Genomic DNA, 16,274 nt, shown 5'->3' with positions numbered 1-16,274 from the left:
ATGTTGTGGGGTTGTTAACCAATGTCATAAAATAATATGTGTACTACTGTTTCATGAGAAACTATTTGTTCTGTAAGCCTTCACCTGAAGTACAATTAAAAAAAAAAAATTCTCCCCATTCCGGGGAAGCATTTACAAAACAGCAAACTCCCAGATCTGAGTAACAGTCATTGCTCTGACAGTCTCTCCTGTCGGTGATCACTTAGTGCCAAGGGCAGATCATTTAGCCTCAATAAAGGCCAATCAAAGATCCTGGGTAATGCAAATGGTTAAACACTCAACTACTAACCAAAATGTTAGCAATTCAAACCCACCAGAAAGTGCCTTGGAAGAAAGGCCTGGAGATCCACATCCAAAAGTCGCAGCTTAAGATTCCTATAGAGCAGTTTTACTCTGCAACATATGGGGTTACAATGAGTCTAAATCAACTTGACAATGAGTTATAATCAACTTGACAATGAGTCAAAATCAACTTGACAGTAACAGGTTTTCTTTAATGGGCTCTATAAAACAGAGACTAATTCTCATCAATCCAACATGCCCCTAATCTATGAGGGAGACCACAGTGGCACTACCACCTCCACTTTTTCTTTCAACCCTCAAGGCTGAGCATCCATTTGACAAAGTGGCAAGATGATACTTGTTTGGGAAAAAAGCCGCACACCCCAGTTACCAGATGTTCTCAAGCTATTCTTGGTGCACCCACCCTCCCTCACACAACTGCAACCTACTTTCTCTTTTCCCACAAAGCAGTTCACTGATGCTAAGAGTCATCTTCTGACCTACTCCTTATTTGCTAAATCAGTTCAATAATTTGCTCTCAAGGGTGCTGATTAACACGCGTTAACGTGGATAAGCCACGAGCCAGGACTGCCTTGACAGCAACAGGTTTGGTTTGGTTTAGTTTTTAATGTGGTATAAAACAGGCAAATGACTACTCTACTAAATTTAGGGTTGGAATTGTACTTGATCCAACCTTCTTTAGGCTTATGGAGGAAATCAATTAAGGAAGCCTGTTGTTTGAAAGGGTCACTGGATTGAGAAGACAGGGATCTACGTCCTTAGTGCTGGCCTGCCATTATTAAATCACTACGGGATTTTGGACACATTGCTTCAATTCTCTACACCTTAGTTTTGACATTTTATGACATGTTATATGTTTACTGTGCCTAAATGCTGATGCATAGTTAGGCACTGTCCAAGGAATGATGGACAAGAGTGTATTTTCAGGAGTTGACTTATATAATAGGGAAGCAGGGGTTCATGAGGAAAAAGTTCGGCATAAGAGCATCTTGGAGGAATAGGGCAAATGGAGGCATCAGAACGAGATGAGTCTCCCAGGTGGAATAGTTCTGTTATGTGGAAAAAGAAGACTGGAATAAAAGTTAAAAGAGCAAATTTTCACAAGGAGCTTTGCAAAAATTTGGGCTCAAGTGAAAAAAACGCAACATAGGATTAGGAGAAGGTTCATCCTCTGAAGTGCTATGCAGAACCTATGGCCCTCGAACAGTGAGGGCTAAAGGGGACAAAACATTTGATAAACACCTATTAAATCTGACCCCCAGCACTGCTTCTATCTTCTTGTAGCATTACTAACTCATTTTTCCTTGAGGGAGTCACCTCTTCCCCATTCTCAGCATGTGAGTCCTGAATGGGACTGCCCCTCTCAAGACTCCAGTGGTGGTCAGATGCCCAATCAACACACCACACCCCCAGTCAGAGTGATTGGTTCAAGGACAAGCACATGACACGAAAAGCCAACGAGATTTGATTCCAGGATGTTTCCTAGAACTCTGGGAAAAGGCATTCCTACCTACTTTGTTCACTATCTAAAACAAAAATCCATGCTGGGCTTCACTGAATGCAGATGGCCCATTTCAAAAAGGAGCCTAACACAGAAAAAAGTACAACCAAGAGGAGAGACAGAATTGTCAAGAAAGAGAAAAAGTGACAGAAAGAGATTGACACTTGATGACCTTGTTTATAATTTTAGATGCAGCTCAATCTTCCCTTCTATTTTCAGTGATACAACCTAACGAAATTCCTTCTTTTGGCTTAATCCAGTTTGAGCTGTGTTTTTTGTCACCTATAACTAAAAGGTCCCAAATGATATAAGGCCCACTTGGCATGCTGTGTGTTCTACAACTTTGAAAACAAAGGCAGGCGGCTCTCTATAGAGCAAAGCTGTACCTGCATGGACTACAATGACCACAGTAGCTGCAGGAAGCCTAGGTACAACCTCAAGTGATTTTCCAGATAGTGACCTTAAACACAAGAGCCATGGGTAGAACGTGGAGGACTGGTCTGAAGCACACATAAGTAACCATGGGGAGTCCATAGGCATCTACAAGAGACTTGCATGGATTATACATGTGCGGACTGCAAAGCCACAAATTTGTATTAGCATTAATAAGAACTAATTTGTATCCATAAGCTGAAGGGGCCTGGGGACATTCTGGTCACATGTCAAATAAAGGAGTAGCATAGGCCTCCTCTAGGTTCCATTGAGATCCAGATTTCTATGACTTGAAAGAATTAAATTTAGCTTCTTCCTGCCCTAGACTCAACACATATCTTCCTCTTCTGACTCAGGAAAAAAGAGTCAGAATAAGGGGAAATTATAGGAATTATTTTCAATTCCCTCAGTATAAGCACTGTGCACATGTGTGTGTATATATATATTTAGACAAAACATTAAACTGAATAACAGTGACTCCACTAGCTATTAGCCTAATTGGATGCTCAATCAAGGTCATTCTTTGCTCTATAGAAATGTCTCCAGTTGCTTCCATAACAACTGAATGCAGTCCAGCTTGAGCTGGTTATCTAAATTTTACAAACAAATATTTTCTTAAGCAGGTTTAATCAGCTACTTAGCTACAGGAATAAACGTGTGCACGCTGGCAGTAAATGAGGCGCACACAAATGAGGTTCTCACCTTTCCTCCCTTGAGGATCGCGGCAGCTTTCGTGGGTGCACAGTCCCCAGGCTGACCAGGAAGAAACGATGCAGTCCGTCGAGCAAGGGATGTTGCAGAGCTGAGAGGTCAAAGGGGCAGGTCCCAAGCACAATGTCCTTTCCACAGGTCTAGAAACTGAGGGACAAAAGAAAGAGTGGCCGTGTCACGTTCTCTGGACATCTCTGGCACTGTTCCTGCATTAATTTCTGTGTCTGCCTTGCCACACCAGCCTCACAGTTTAACAGAGTATGTACAAACAAAATATCAACACTCTCAAATACTCAGTGCTTAGCTCCACATGAATATTTTGGGTGAGGATAGGAAAAAAAGACAGTGATAAAGGACATGCACTTGAGTTTCCCATTTCACAGACTATTCCCTTGAATCCAAGAGAAGACAGGAAATATCGTGGATACAAATTATCTAGAGTTATGATTTTAAAAAAATTAAACAGCTTTGTAAAGTTTCAAGATGAGTCTATCTTGACTATATAAATGACTGGATGGCTGTGGAAAAATCAAAATCGAGCCCCTGCGGTGAGGTGTTTAGCATAACCAATTTACTGCTGTGATTTCCCTGAGGGGTGGAGCTCTCGAAGACATGGAAGAAAAATGGTTCTTAGAATAAGAAGAAAAATCAGGATCTGTGACTGCAGGACTGGCCCCTGGAAATCAGTTTCATTAGTGAGGCTGCCTGGAGGCATAAGGCAGTGTGCAAGAAGCCACAGGGAATGACAAAATAGGAGCCTTTAGACTCTTTCCAGGGTGCAACTACAGCCAGAGGGCACCAGACCTGGGTTACCTGATGAAGGAAAGACCATCTATCTGTCAATGGCATCTACCAAGTGCACCTCTGTATGCAGACACACCCTGGGCACTGTGAAAATACCCGGATGAAGGAGAAGAAAAGATCTCAATCCTTGTGGGGATTAAAGCATAACAGAAGCTAGGACAGCAATACCAGAAAACTACACAATAAGAATATAGCCAGGCACATAAGTAAGTAGGCACCTAAGTAAGCAGGCTTGCACGGAGGAAGCCAATGCTAAGGAAGAATTGGAGCAATTCCGAGTTTGTGAGCAGATGGTCTATGTTCAGAAGGTTACTTCTTAGGGACTAGCTTGTACTATACTCTAAATGTTTCCTGTATTTACTTCCATCCATTTAAGTCGCTTAGAAATGGTTCAAAGGTTGAGCCGGGGTGAGAGCATGAAGTGGTGAGTAACACTATCTACTTACCATTGTCACCCTTCACAGTTATGTACCAGTGAAATCTGGTAAAGTTGACAGTGATTTGCAGCTATGACCAGCAGAACTCTGAGCATAAGCCAGAACGACAACAAAATAAAATAAATACTGTCTCCAAAAAGCTGCAACCTATGGAAACAGGTGTCTTCACATGGCCAATGAGGCAGCATGAGGTGCTTATGGGAGTGAAAGGGAAAAAAAAAAAAAAAGGAAAATAATATTTTATTCATTTACAAACAATTATTTTCCATTTTATCAAAAAGAGTTGACTTAAAAGGCAGGGGCAAAGTAAAAATGCCAAAGTAAATGTAAAAGGTTGAAAGTTATGTAGAGGAAAAGGACCAGAGAAGAGATACTGGGAAGAGGAAAAGGAAATAGCTAGGGAGGCTGAGGTGAGGTGGTGATCAAACAGAGCTAGTGGTGGCAATGACAACAGTGGAAGTGGGTGGTGGAGTGACCGGAAGTGAAATGAACATAGGAGACTGATGAACAGTGGGTGAAGAAGAGCCTGAGAAATGGGGGAGGAGTTGTGATTCCTTCCCCAAGAGTGAGGCGGACAAGACACATGAAAGAGTCATTCACTGAGAAAATCATGCATTCATTCCAGAGCCACTGATTGAGTGGCCACTACTATGGAAAGGAAAAACCAATCAACTAGTCAAATTAACCAACAAGGTTTACTGAGCGAGAAGCTGTTCAGGAACAGGGAGGGTCCAAAAAAGAGTTTGTTCAAGCAGCACAAGTTCAGGATGTTTAAAGGCAATTAGAGGATAGACTCGAAGGCAATGGGTCTGGTTTGGTTTTAGGGGATTTCCAGTAGGGACATTATAATGATTGGGTCTTAGGTATGTCCCTATTGAAGGGACGGTTTTACAAAGTAGGGTCTTTCTTTCATTGGTTTCATAGGTATACTTGTCTGGTGAGAATTAGTTGTGTCTTGTATGGTGAGTCAGAAGCATATTTCATCATCAAGTTGTTTTTCTGGGAAAGTACCTGTGGTTAGAACACTTTGAAAATTCCCTATTGTTCTGTCAAGGTTTGTACCTGGCACAAATGGCCATTTTGATTCATTATTTCAGAAAGGTCCAAAATTGACACAAGCTGTCATTTTGTTCTTTACTTAATAGCGCAAATCAAGCCCTCTAGGATAGTGTGTGCTTTCAAGGAGCTCTCAGTCTAGAAGGATGAGCCAAGTAGCATATTAACAGAATTGATAGAAAGAGGTGCTTCACTTCGTTGCATAACGAGAAAGCTGCACAGCTGCAGGTTTTAAGGCAGAAGACAGTTTGGACACTATAGTCTATGTCAGCTGGTGTTTTTACAAGCTCAAACTTTAGTTCCAAAAACAAAACCTCAGTGATGATAGAAAAGGAAGTGGTATTATAAACTGATTAAGTTATTTAATAAACATTTATACAGCTTGTTAGGCACCGGTTATAAGTATCTTATTGTCATGGATTGAATTATGTCCCCCCAAAAAATGTGTATATCAGTTTGGCTGGGCCATGATTCCTGGTACTGTGTGATTTTCCTATATGTTGTAAATCCTGCCTCTATGATGTTAATGAGGGAAGATGGGTGGCAGTTGTGTTAGTAAGGCAGGACTGGATCTACAAGATTGGAGTGTATCCTGAGGCAATCTCCTGAGATATAAAAGACAAAAGTGAGAGTGAGACAGGGGGACCTCATACCATCAAGAAAGCAGTGCCAGGAGCAGAGCGCGTCCTTTGGACAGGGGTCCCTGCGCCAAGAAGCTCCTAGTCCGGGGGAACATTGATGAGAAGGCCGACAGAGAGAGAAAGACTTCCCCTGGAGCTGACACCCTGAATTTGGACTTTTAGCCTACTTTGACTGTGAGGAAATAAACTTCTCTTCATTAAAACCATCCACTTATGGTATTTCTGTTATGGCAGCACCAGATAATTAAGACACTTACTAACTTATTTAATTTTTGAGATTTCCCTTTGAGACACATATTATTATCCCTAGTTTAAAAATAAAGCACAGAAATGCTAACCCACTTGCCCAAATCCTTGATGGTGACAGTGGTCCACGCAGTCTGGCTCCAGAGTCTGAGCTCTTAGTCACAGCACTATGTGGCCTACCCATCGGCCACTGAGCCTGCATGTATTAAGTACCCGCCATGTGATAACACTGTGTTAGGTGCTGAAGCCACAATAAACAGTAAAACAAAATGTCTGCCCTCCTAGAGCCTCTACTCCAGTGTGTACTCCAGGATTCCTGTCCTCATGTACGAATTATACATGAGTCCATGAGCCCTGATGACAAGAGTGGAAATCTGTTACTGCTTTCACTCTTGCCTTGCCACTGCTGTTTCCCTGCAACACCAGCCTTTAAGTGTCTGATGATCAACGCTGAAAAGATACGCAAATCCTCTCAGCTCCAAGACCCAGCACACAGCTGCTGCCACAACCTCTGTACCTGGGGTTGAGCCCTGGAGCTATAACTCCTCAATCCACCAAAGCACTTCCTAGGTGCACAGTAGGCCTGGCATTAAATCCCATTAGGAGCTCCAGAATGTTTCTGCAGGGAAGGCTTTGGAGTGTCAGTGGAGTTGGAAAGGGGCTGGGGAACTTTTCCTAAGCTGTGTTTGTGCAAACACTGTTCTTACACAGATATTATGTTTATTTGGCTTATTTTTGAAGGGCTGTTGAGGGTTAACGGGGTGGGGGGAGTGTGCAGTAAAGTCCCCTGACTGCCCTCCTTCCCTTCTGATAAATAACTGAACTGTCAATTGGTTGACTGTTGAACATTAGAGCTAATGGCACTCCTAAAACCAGCTTTAAAAGTAGGAAGGGACATGGTATGCTGCAGAAGAGCAAGGAGGGTCTTCCCTGGAGGCTACTAAACGATATAATCGGAGGCCCAGAGATGGGCGTGAGGCCATTTGTCAGAGTAGTCATGCTTCTTCAGCACCTGCTGCTTTGACGGACAGTGGATCTTAATCTATTACAATAAATTCTTCCAGTCCCAGATGACATGTCCAAGATGCTTCATTAAGCATTGAATCAATGTGCTTAGGTCGGCCTATCTCTATCGCAGACCCCCAGGTTACATTTGCTCTAGAAATAAATCATAAGTAAGTCACAAAGCACTTACCAGCTACAGACCACTTAGGTTGTCTTCCCCAGAATAGTGAACATAGGATATTTCTAGACTATTGATGGGTAGGGCTAGAAGGGAGCTTCAGAGCTCATGTAATCCAATTCATCAATTTTATAGAAAAACTGAAGTCCAAAGACCTCGGTGGTTTTTCCAAATTTACTCAGCAAGTCAAAGGCAGAGGAAAGCTGAGCCTTGTCTGCTGAATGACAGCCAGCTGACTCACAGCCACCCTCCAGTTCCTCATGGTTTTCCCTCCATGGAATAAAGACATCAGACAGGACAGATGAGGTTTTTTTGTACCAAGGATATTTGTTCATGGATAACACTAGAGGCAGCTGGAGACACAACAGATTCCAGGTACCCATGAAGGCTGCCAGTCAATTAAAAAAAATCAAGTCCTACTCTTTTGCAGCTGCAGAAACTCAAACCCCAAAGCTCCCCAAAGGAGGTGGTAGTAAGACCACAATTTCCTCCATGTCATAATGACTATCTCCTATTTCATTTGAGCAAAGAGTTAATGTATTCCACTATTTTAGTGCAAAGAGTTAATGCATTCTGCTTCTAACCAAAAGGTTGGGGGTTTGAGTCCACCCAGAGTCATATCAGACGAAAGGTCTGGTGATCTACTTCTAAAAAAAATCAGTCATTGAAAAACCTAGAGTACTGTCCTACTCTAACACATCTGGGGTCACCATGAGTCAGACTCCACTCCACAGCAAGTGGTTTTTTATTCTCATGGTAATAAGATTATCTTGGGGGAGATGGGCCATTATCTGGGCAACAGGAGTTGGTCTGTCTATGCAGTTTACTCTTTATTGGACCCTCTTTTCTCCTTGATCAAACTGTAGCCTCATTGTTTGTAATAAGAATGTGCTGCTTTTCTACTCACCTGCACTCCTTTCTCTGAATCCACTGACTTAGTTTATTTCTATTAACTAAGTGTCTTCTCTAATGCGATGAATCCCTGCTCTAATCAATGTGCCTATTCAGTGCGGGCATGTGCTTGTCCCACTTACTCTGGCTGCCTTTAGACCATGTCACCTTGAAGTCTTCTGCCATTTCTGTATTGACCAATTTGCCTGGCCAGATTAGCATTCATCCAAGGTCTTACAGGCTATTTAAGTTTTGTAGGCAGCACTGTTAGTCCCCATAGAAACTTCCTGTGGCCCGAAGTGTTAAAGACCAAAATAACTTATATTTTAGATAAACTGGGATCACTACATAGCAGCATCTTCCCAAATGCTACAGAATGTATTACAGTATTATAAGTGACTGCACATACGAAACAGTCATTAATATTTTGGGTATTTTGGTGCCTAATTTTTCATTTGCAATATGAAATTATTAAATTAACCTACCTTATAAGAAATGTTAAAGTCTGCTACTAATGATTGCCTTTAATAATGAATTACTCCATGAACAGAATTTTAATTAGCAAGGGGGAAAATATGCTGGGTAGGTGATACGTTTCAAGTAAAAAAAAAAAAAAAATTGAAACATTGTTTTTAATTCTAGAAATGTACAAAGTTCATGATTTTCCTTAATGACATGGGGATTTCAGATGAGCATACAAATTCAATCAAAATGAATTGTAATTAAGAAGAAAAATGCCCATTGTGATCATTAGCATATGACTGCCACTGTAAAGAAAAGTGAGTACCTCCACATTTTATTCTTTGAAACTAAATCAAGCTCTAATCTAAACTAATTTGAATTAACACAGAAATAAGTTAACTTGGGAAAGATTCAGTAAGAGTGCATTATCTTTCCCCAAGCTGTTGGCCATTTTGTAAGATCTAAATTGTGATGCATTTTAGCTCCTCAAAAAGAAATTAAACTTGCATAATAATAACAGTATTTAATGAAGTATAATTAATAATTGTGTCTCTCTCTAGCTCATAAAAAATGAGTTACAGTTGCTTAAAGAGTAAAGAGACATCATAGAAGACAGTAACATTTTCTTATATCTATTATTGCATAAAAAATCAAGTCAGTCTCTCAAAAGTCAGAAAATGTTTGAGGTGATTCAGCCATGGCATAGTGGAGCTCACTTTCTTTCTGTCCAGAAAGAAGTATCTTGAAGATGTTAGAAAAACTAGTCACAAAATTCTGTTGTTCTTCTTTTATTATTACTTTTCCCCACTGTCTTAGTCATCTAGTGCTGCCATAACAGAAATACCACAAGTGGATGGTTTTAACGAAGAGAAGTTTGTTTCCTCACAGTCAAAGTAGGCTAAAAGTCCAAATTCAGGGTGTCAGCTCCAGGGGAAGTCTTTCTCTCTCTGTCGGCCTTCTCATCAGTGTTCCCCTGGACTAGGAGCTTCTTGGCGCAGGGACCCCTGTCCAAAGGACGCGCTCTGCTTCTGGCACCGCTTTCTTGATGGTATGAGGTCCCCCTGTCTCACAGCTCACTTCTGTCTTTTGTATCTCAGAGATTGCCTCAGGACACAATCCAGTCTGGTAGATCCAGTCCTGCCTTACTAACACAACTACCATCCACCTTCCCTCATTAACATCATAGAGGCGGCTTTACAACATACAGGAAAATCACACAATAGCAGGAATCATGGCCTAGCCAAATTGATATACACATTTTTTGGGGGGCATAATTCAAACCATGACACCCACCCAGTATTTTTAAGGAGGTAGAGATGAAGAGAAAGGAAAGGTAATGCTACTTCCTGGGAACTCCCAAACTCTGGGGTTGTTTTTCCTGCTTTCTGTCATAGGGGTACCTAGGTATCCCTGAAAACAATAAATTCCATCTTCAGTTGATTTTACACAGCGTATTTGATTTCCAGAATAACACGAACCTCCACAAGGAAGTTAGACAAAGAAGTTATATTCATTTCAATTTTCCAAATCAAAAACAGGCACTGCAAATCCCAAAGGGAATTCTCACTCAGGGACTCAGGACCCCTCATTCCATGGGCTTTCCAAGAAACAAAAGAAACAGCAATCGTGGAAATTTAACTCAAAACTAATGAAAGGGCCTACTTATGTAAAAATACTGCTTTCTAAATGATTTTTGAGAAACAATATTGCCTCTGACATATTCATTTAGTGAGTACACTGACTTGGTAGAAATTCAATCCACCTTACTGCTAAAATAAACAGGCCTCTTCTATAGACTGAAGAAGTCAAACGGTTGAAGGGGAAAGAAAAATAATATTACAATTTTTCCATAAAGCTATTTTCCTTCCAGAAGCTTCATGTACTATTTCAGTTGCCTTTTACCACTGGGATTTGCAAAATAAGGTATCATTCTTTTAACTTACTGGATAGAAAAAAAGCAAATCTGTCTTCTAGCACTTACAGCAGCTTAAAGAATTAAATCGCATCTCATCCCATCATACCTAATAAAGCTTCATTTTAGCCATATTGTGACTCTCCTGGCAAAGTACTATGCAATACAATTTGGCAGGAGGATGAGTGGGTATGTACTGCGAGTTTAATACCTAAAAATACCTGCAATTAGAAATAATTACGTGAGATCTGGCCACATGTCAAAAAGTTTTCCAAATCCCTTTCATTGCAGATAGCCAATCAAAAAATGCCTACAGACTAGTGATTTTATTAATGCTGCAGAGTAACAACACAATTAGCAAAAACTGAAAAAACAAGATTGAGAATAAAAATGAAGATAAAATAAATGAAGCATGTATACTAGTTTAGAAAGTAATCAGAATCAATATCCAACAACTGCATAATTAGAGAAGAAATACAGCAGCCTAAGCCCTATATTAATATATTTGTATCCCCATAGTTTTCCTCCTCTGGTCCTCTTTTGAGAATTTCTGATTGTTTCTCAGATTCGTAGCTAAGAGCTGAAAAGGTGGCATGGAGAGGACGAAAAGAACTAGAGGTGCCCTAAATGGCATCTTTTGCACTTTACAAAGTTAAAAATGCCATTATTGTTGAGAGAGAAGGGAAGAAGATAAGTGAGAGATGGGGAAGCAGTCAGACCAAGAGACAAAGTGAGTGAAAAGGCAGAGCGGCAGGGAAGAGAAAAGAGTTATCTCCAGAGAGGTCAACTGCAGAAATATGCAATGTCAGGGAAGCGCAACGTATAAAAGAATTTTAGTCCAAGAGCCCTTCCCCTTCATACTCAGCACTTTGCAACCTGGTATTCATTTTCCCATAGAAACAATGACAAGAGCTAAATGAGTGCAATTTTCTCCATAAGCAACCACACATGCCTATTTAACTGATAAATGTAAGAAATGATAGCTAATACTTATTGACAGCCTACTCACTTCTCAGCACCATGCTAAACACATAAATGCAATTTATCATTTAGTCATCACAATCAATCCAAGGTAAGTACAATCACCACTCCTGTTTTATAGATGAGATAACTGAGGGTAACTTATTTGCCTAAAATCACAGGATTAATACATGATAAAATTAGGTCCAGGGTTCTTTAAAAACCCATGTCCCTTAACACTACACTATACTGTGAATTTGTATTTGCAATAAAAAATATGATCGGAAAAAATAGGTTATAATAGTAATAATTAATTAGAAAGAATAACTGAATATTATATGTACTTCCTAAAATTTTTGAAGTAGGACAAAATAGAAAAAATTAAGTTTAAAAATATCAACATTAGAGGCTAACCTTCAGGTAAAGTAGGTTTTGTTAAAGGAAGATGAGGACCTAGGTGAGTATTTTTGTGGTGATGTGGGGAAGAACTTATGAGTATTTCTAAGGGCTTGAGGAACTGGATGAAATTATAATGACTATTTTCATCTTAAAATTTAGGTTTAGGGCCATTCCTAAGGAATTAAAGTGTGATCAGAATGACCCTTCCCCACTCCTTACGACTGCTTAAAAAGCAAAGAATGAGCAAAGAAACCATTAAGACAGCTTTGAAACTGGGGAAGAAGTGGCAGTGGGTGGGAAGCTCACCTTCCAGTAGGTACAATCATTATCACTAGCAGAATTTCTCCTACTTAGCAACCATCAACTGGAAAAGAACAAAGGTGACAGTAAAACGTCCCCTAAGGCCATTGGGCAATAATTGGAAAAAAGAAGTATGTTAAAAAAAAAAAAGTTAAGGATGTCTAAAATAAGGGGAAAAGAACAGGTAGATCTGGTAAGAAGGACAACAAGGATGTGAGGGAAAGAAGAGCTTGGTAGCCCAGATTTCCTTGCTGCTCACAAAATGACCCGTTAGCCTATGGAGGGAGAACCATGCGAGTCAGGTCTCCACCTGTCTTGATTCAGAAGGAGAAATCCATATTCTCTAAAACAATATAATCCTCCAAGAAAAACATTCTAACTCCAAAGCCTAAAGCTCTTTCTAAGATACCAAAAAAGAGAAGGAAAAAAAAAAAAAAAGAGAGAGAAAGAAAATAAGTGATGATTAATTCAGACAAAGAAAGAAGTCCAAGAAAAACTATTTGTCTCTAAAGTACATATGTATGCAATATTATTTTTCAAGGGAGGGATAATGAAGGCCTCACTGTGCCTCATGTTTTTCTTAACATATGCTACTGTAAATCTTCAAATCATTTTAGGCTGAACAGGTTAATTCAACTTCAAAAGAGGACACATGGGACTCACCAGGACCCTAAGCAGTGACATGAATGAGACCCCACACAATAATTTTTAAAAACACAGGATAGCTAATCCTTTTATATGAGAGACTGCATTGCAAATTTTTAGAAGTAAAACAAAAATTACAAATTAAAACCAGTGCATTGCAAACCTGGATGAAAGCTCCTTCCTCACATGCTCACCAGTACTATATTGTACAGCTCTTCACTGTATCAATGCTCATATTCTAAATTAGTAGTCCCAACCTAGCAAAACCATTGGAAACTAACATAGACCTGAGGTAAAAGTATTGTGTTGAAACAAGGAAAGGGGTAGCAGCATGTACAGCAAGAGTCTGAATTTTCAAAAATCTTCACAGTTAGCAGGTTGGGGAGTCACTCTTCTGAATAATTCATAGAGTATGACTTTGAAAAGCCAGTTGGCAAAATACTATCATTCAAAAATCATTAGACAGAGGACTGCCGGCAAAATGGCACTCTAGGCAGAAGCACCACGCCATCCCTCCACAGCAAAGATCAGAAAAACTAAGCTGAACAGAGAATACAGCAATCCTGAAACCCTAAAACATCAAATGAAGAGATAAAGAACTCAGCCAAGTACCAATGGAGTGAGAAAACTGACAGAGAACGGAGAGCGAGGAGAGATTCATACAGAGGTCCCCTATCAGCTAACGGCAGCACGGATCAGCCATCTTGGACTCCTATCAAAGACCAGCGAACAGGGGGCATGAGAAAGCAGCTTCATGGAGCTTCCAGAGGGTGACAGAACAATTTACGATTGTAATTTACGATACACGCTTCCCCACCCCCACCCGTCTTCACCCCCACTCGGCCTCCTCTGCGTCCCGCGGCCACAATCTCTTGTCTGGGAAGCACCGGCCGCTTGGATTCCACCCGCCCACACTGGCTGGCTCTCTGAGTAAGATTAGTTGTTGCTTTTTTTCTGCTTCTTTTGATTTCTTCCTTACCTCTCACCACCTCCCCCTCCTTTCAATAAATACCTGGCTCCATGTGCCATTTTTGCTTCTTCCTGAGGGGCTGTGGAGCTCCGTTCGAGTGTGGAGCTGCTTCCCAGTCTGCACTGCCACGCTGTTGGGATACCAGGGCTTTTGCTGGTTTGTTTGTTTTGGCTTGTTGGTTTGTTTTCATTTCCTTTTCATGAGTTGGGAGCCCGTTCTGGCTGGACAGTGCTGCGTGGCTTGGAGCCTACCCCCTCGGCTTGTGCAGACGCGCAGAGGGATCCGTGAGGGCATTTCTTTTTTTGTGTTTTTTTTTTTTTCCCTGTTTTTTGGTGGGCTTTTCTTGTTCTTTTTTTTTTTAATTTGTTTTGGTTTCTTTCCCCTCTTTTTCTCTTTTCGTCTTTCCTCATTACTCTGTTTCTCGTCTCTATATACTTTCCGTCTCTTTCTGTTCCCTGAATACCTGGCGCTGAACACCACTATGCCTTCTAGCCAGGCTGTACTGCAACACCTGAGAACAACTTCCCCAGACCTCATAGCTGCACCAGTGGGATCCCTGGGAGCTTTCCTGTTATTTTTCCTTTCTGATTTTTATTTATTCATTTTTTTCTTTTGCTTCCCCTTTTTGTTTTTCTCCATTTCATATTCTCTTGTCTCTCTACTCGAACAGCAAGCCCCCATGCACTCTTTTTTGTTTGTATGTTTTTGGCTTCTCTTCCTCTCTCCCCTCTCCATATTCATGTTAGCTCCACACATAACAATCTTCCCCCTATATCATGTCTACCTGCACCATGCGCTTAACATCACACCACCAAGAAGCACAGGCAAGGCCTACTGGAACCTGCCCTGCACTAATTACTGACCCGCCCTGGTGGCTGTAGTAACTGCCACAAACAACCTGTCCCGGTAACTCGTCTTCAGCTAGACCTGCCCTGCTGTACCATATCTGAGCGACTGACCCTGCCAATTGAAGAAGGAGGCGAAATGTACCGTGCCCACAAACGAGAAAATAACAAAAGTGCAGCCTGCCTGCTCAGACATAGCCAAATAAAAAAAAAAGGATGAAACAGACAAATCTACAATCAATAAATGAGAAAAATAACTACTGAATGCCCGAAGACAGCAGACAATATCAAAACATTTACAAAAACAGGACAGGATGGTTCCGGCAGGTGTACAGAATGAAACACCAGATAACTTTCCAGTGGAAGAAAAGGCACTAGAACTACCTGATAGGGAATTCAAATCTCTAGTACTCAGAATTCACCAAGGGTTGAAGCAAAAAGCAGACAAAAAAGGAAAAAATAGACAAATTCATGAAAAATACAGACAAAAAATTGGAAGAATTCAGGAAAAAAATGCAGGAACAAAATGCCAAAATAAATTCACAACTAGAAAATATACAAAAACAACAATTAGAAATCCAAAAGATAAACAACAAGATTTCAGAAACGGACGGTGTCATAGAAGGCATGAGGAGCAGATTTCAAATGGTAGAAAACAGATCAGTGGAATTGAAGACAAACACTTGGATACAACTCTGTTTGAGGAAAACTCAGAGAAAAGAACAAAGAAAAATGAAGAGACGCTGAGAGTTATGTGGGACACAATCAAAAGCAAAAATTTGCAAGTGATTGGAGTTCCAGAACAAGGGAAAAAACAGAAAACACAGAGAGGACAACTGAAGAACTGCTAGCAGAAAACTTCAACAATATCATGAAAGACGAAGAGCTGGCCATCCAAGAAGCTCAATGAACCCCATATAGGATCATCCCCAAAAGAAAATCACCAAGGCATATCACAGTCACACTCGCCAAAACCAAAGACAAACAAAGAATCCTGAGAGCAGTTCATGAAAAACAAGAAGTCACATACAGAAGAGAGACAATAAGACTAAGCTCAGATTATTCGGCAGAAACCATGCAGGCAAGAAGGAAATGGGATGACATATATAAAACCATGAAAGAAACAAATTGCCAGCCAAGAATAATACATACTGAAAAGTCTCGTTCAAAAATGATGGTGAAATCAGGACATTTCCAGATAAACACAAATTAAGGGAATATGTAAAAACCAAACCAAACTTACAAGAATTGTTAAAGGGAGTTCTTCGATCTGAGAACAAACAACTTCAGCTCACAGGCAGAATCTAAGACGCAGGATCATACCAGTCAGATACCAATTTAGGAAATAAAATCTCAAGGACTACCCAAAACCAAAAGAAATACAACAGGGAATCAGAGCAGTTAATCGGTAAATGACAACAACATCAGAACAATAAAAGAGACAGTAAACAGTGTAGGTATAGGGCCTTCTAATGGAGAGGAAGGCAAGGCAATACCAAGTAATGGTAGACTGCTTCAAACTTAGAAGATAAGGGTAAAATTCATGGTAACCACAAAGAAAGTTAACAAACATACT

At 40.5% G+C, this 16,274-nt stretch overlaps 1 protein-coding gene across 1 annotated transcript in view; it reads right to left on the bottom strand.

Moving 5' to 3' along the window:
* The window catches only part of THSD7B (thrombospondin type 1 domain containing 7B), a 1,037,490-nt gene that overhangs the window by 532,682 nt on the left and 488,534 nt on the right, over positions 1 to 16,274 (bottom strand). The window contains exon 6 of the mRNA XM_023730207.1: positions 2,939 to 3,094. Coding sequence (XP_023585975.1) covers positions 2,939 to 3,094 — 156 coding nt within the window. The remainder of the gene's footprint in view (positions 1 to 2,938; positions 3,095 to 16,274) is intronic.

Source organism: Trichechus manatus, unplaced genomic scaffold (assembly GCF_000243295.1).
Source record: "Trichechus manatus latirostris isolate Lorelei unplaced genomic scaffold, TriManLat1.0 scaffold00033, whole genome shotgun sequence".
In the NCBI taxonomy this organism is placed as follows: Eukaryota; Metazoa; Chordata; class Mammalia; order Sirenia; family Trichechidae; genus Trichechus; species Trichechus manatus.
This window is presented reverse-complemented; position numbering and strand designations above follow the sequence as displayed.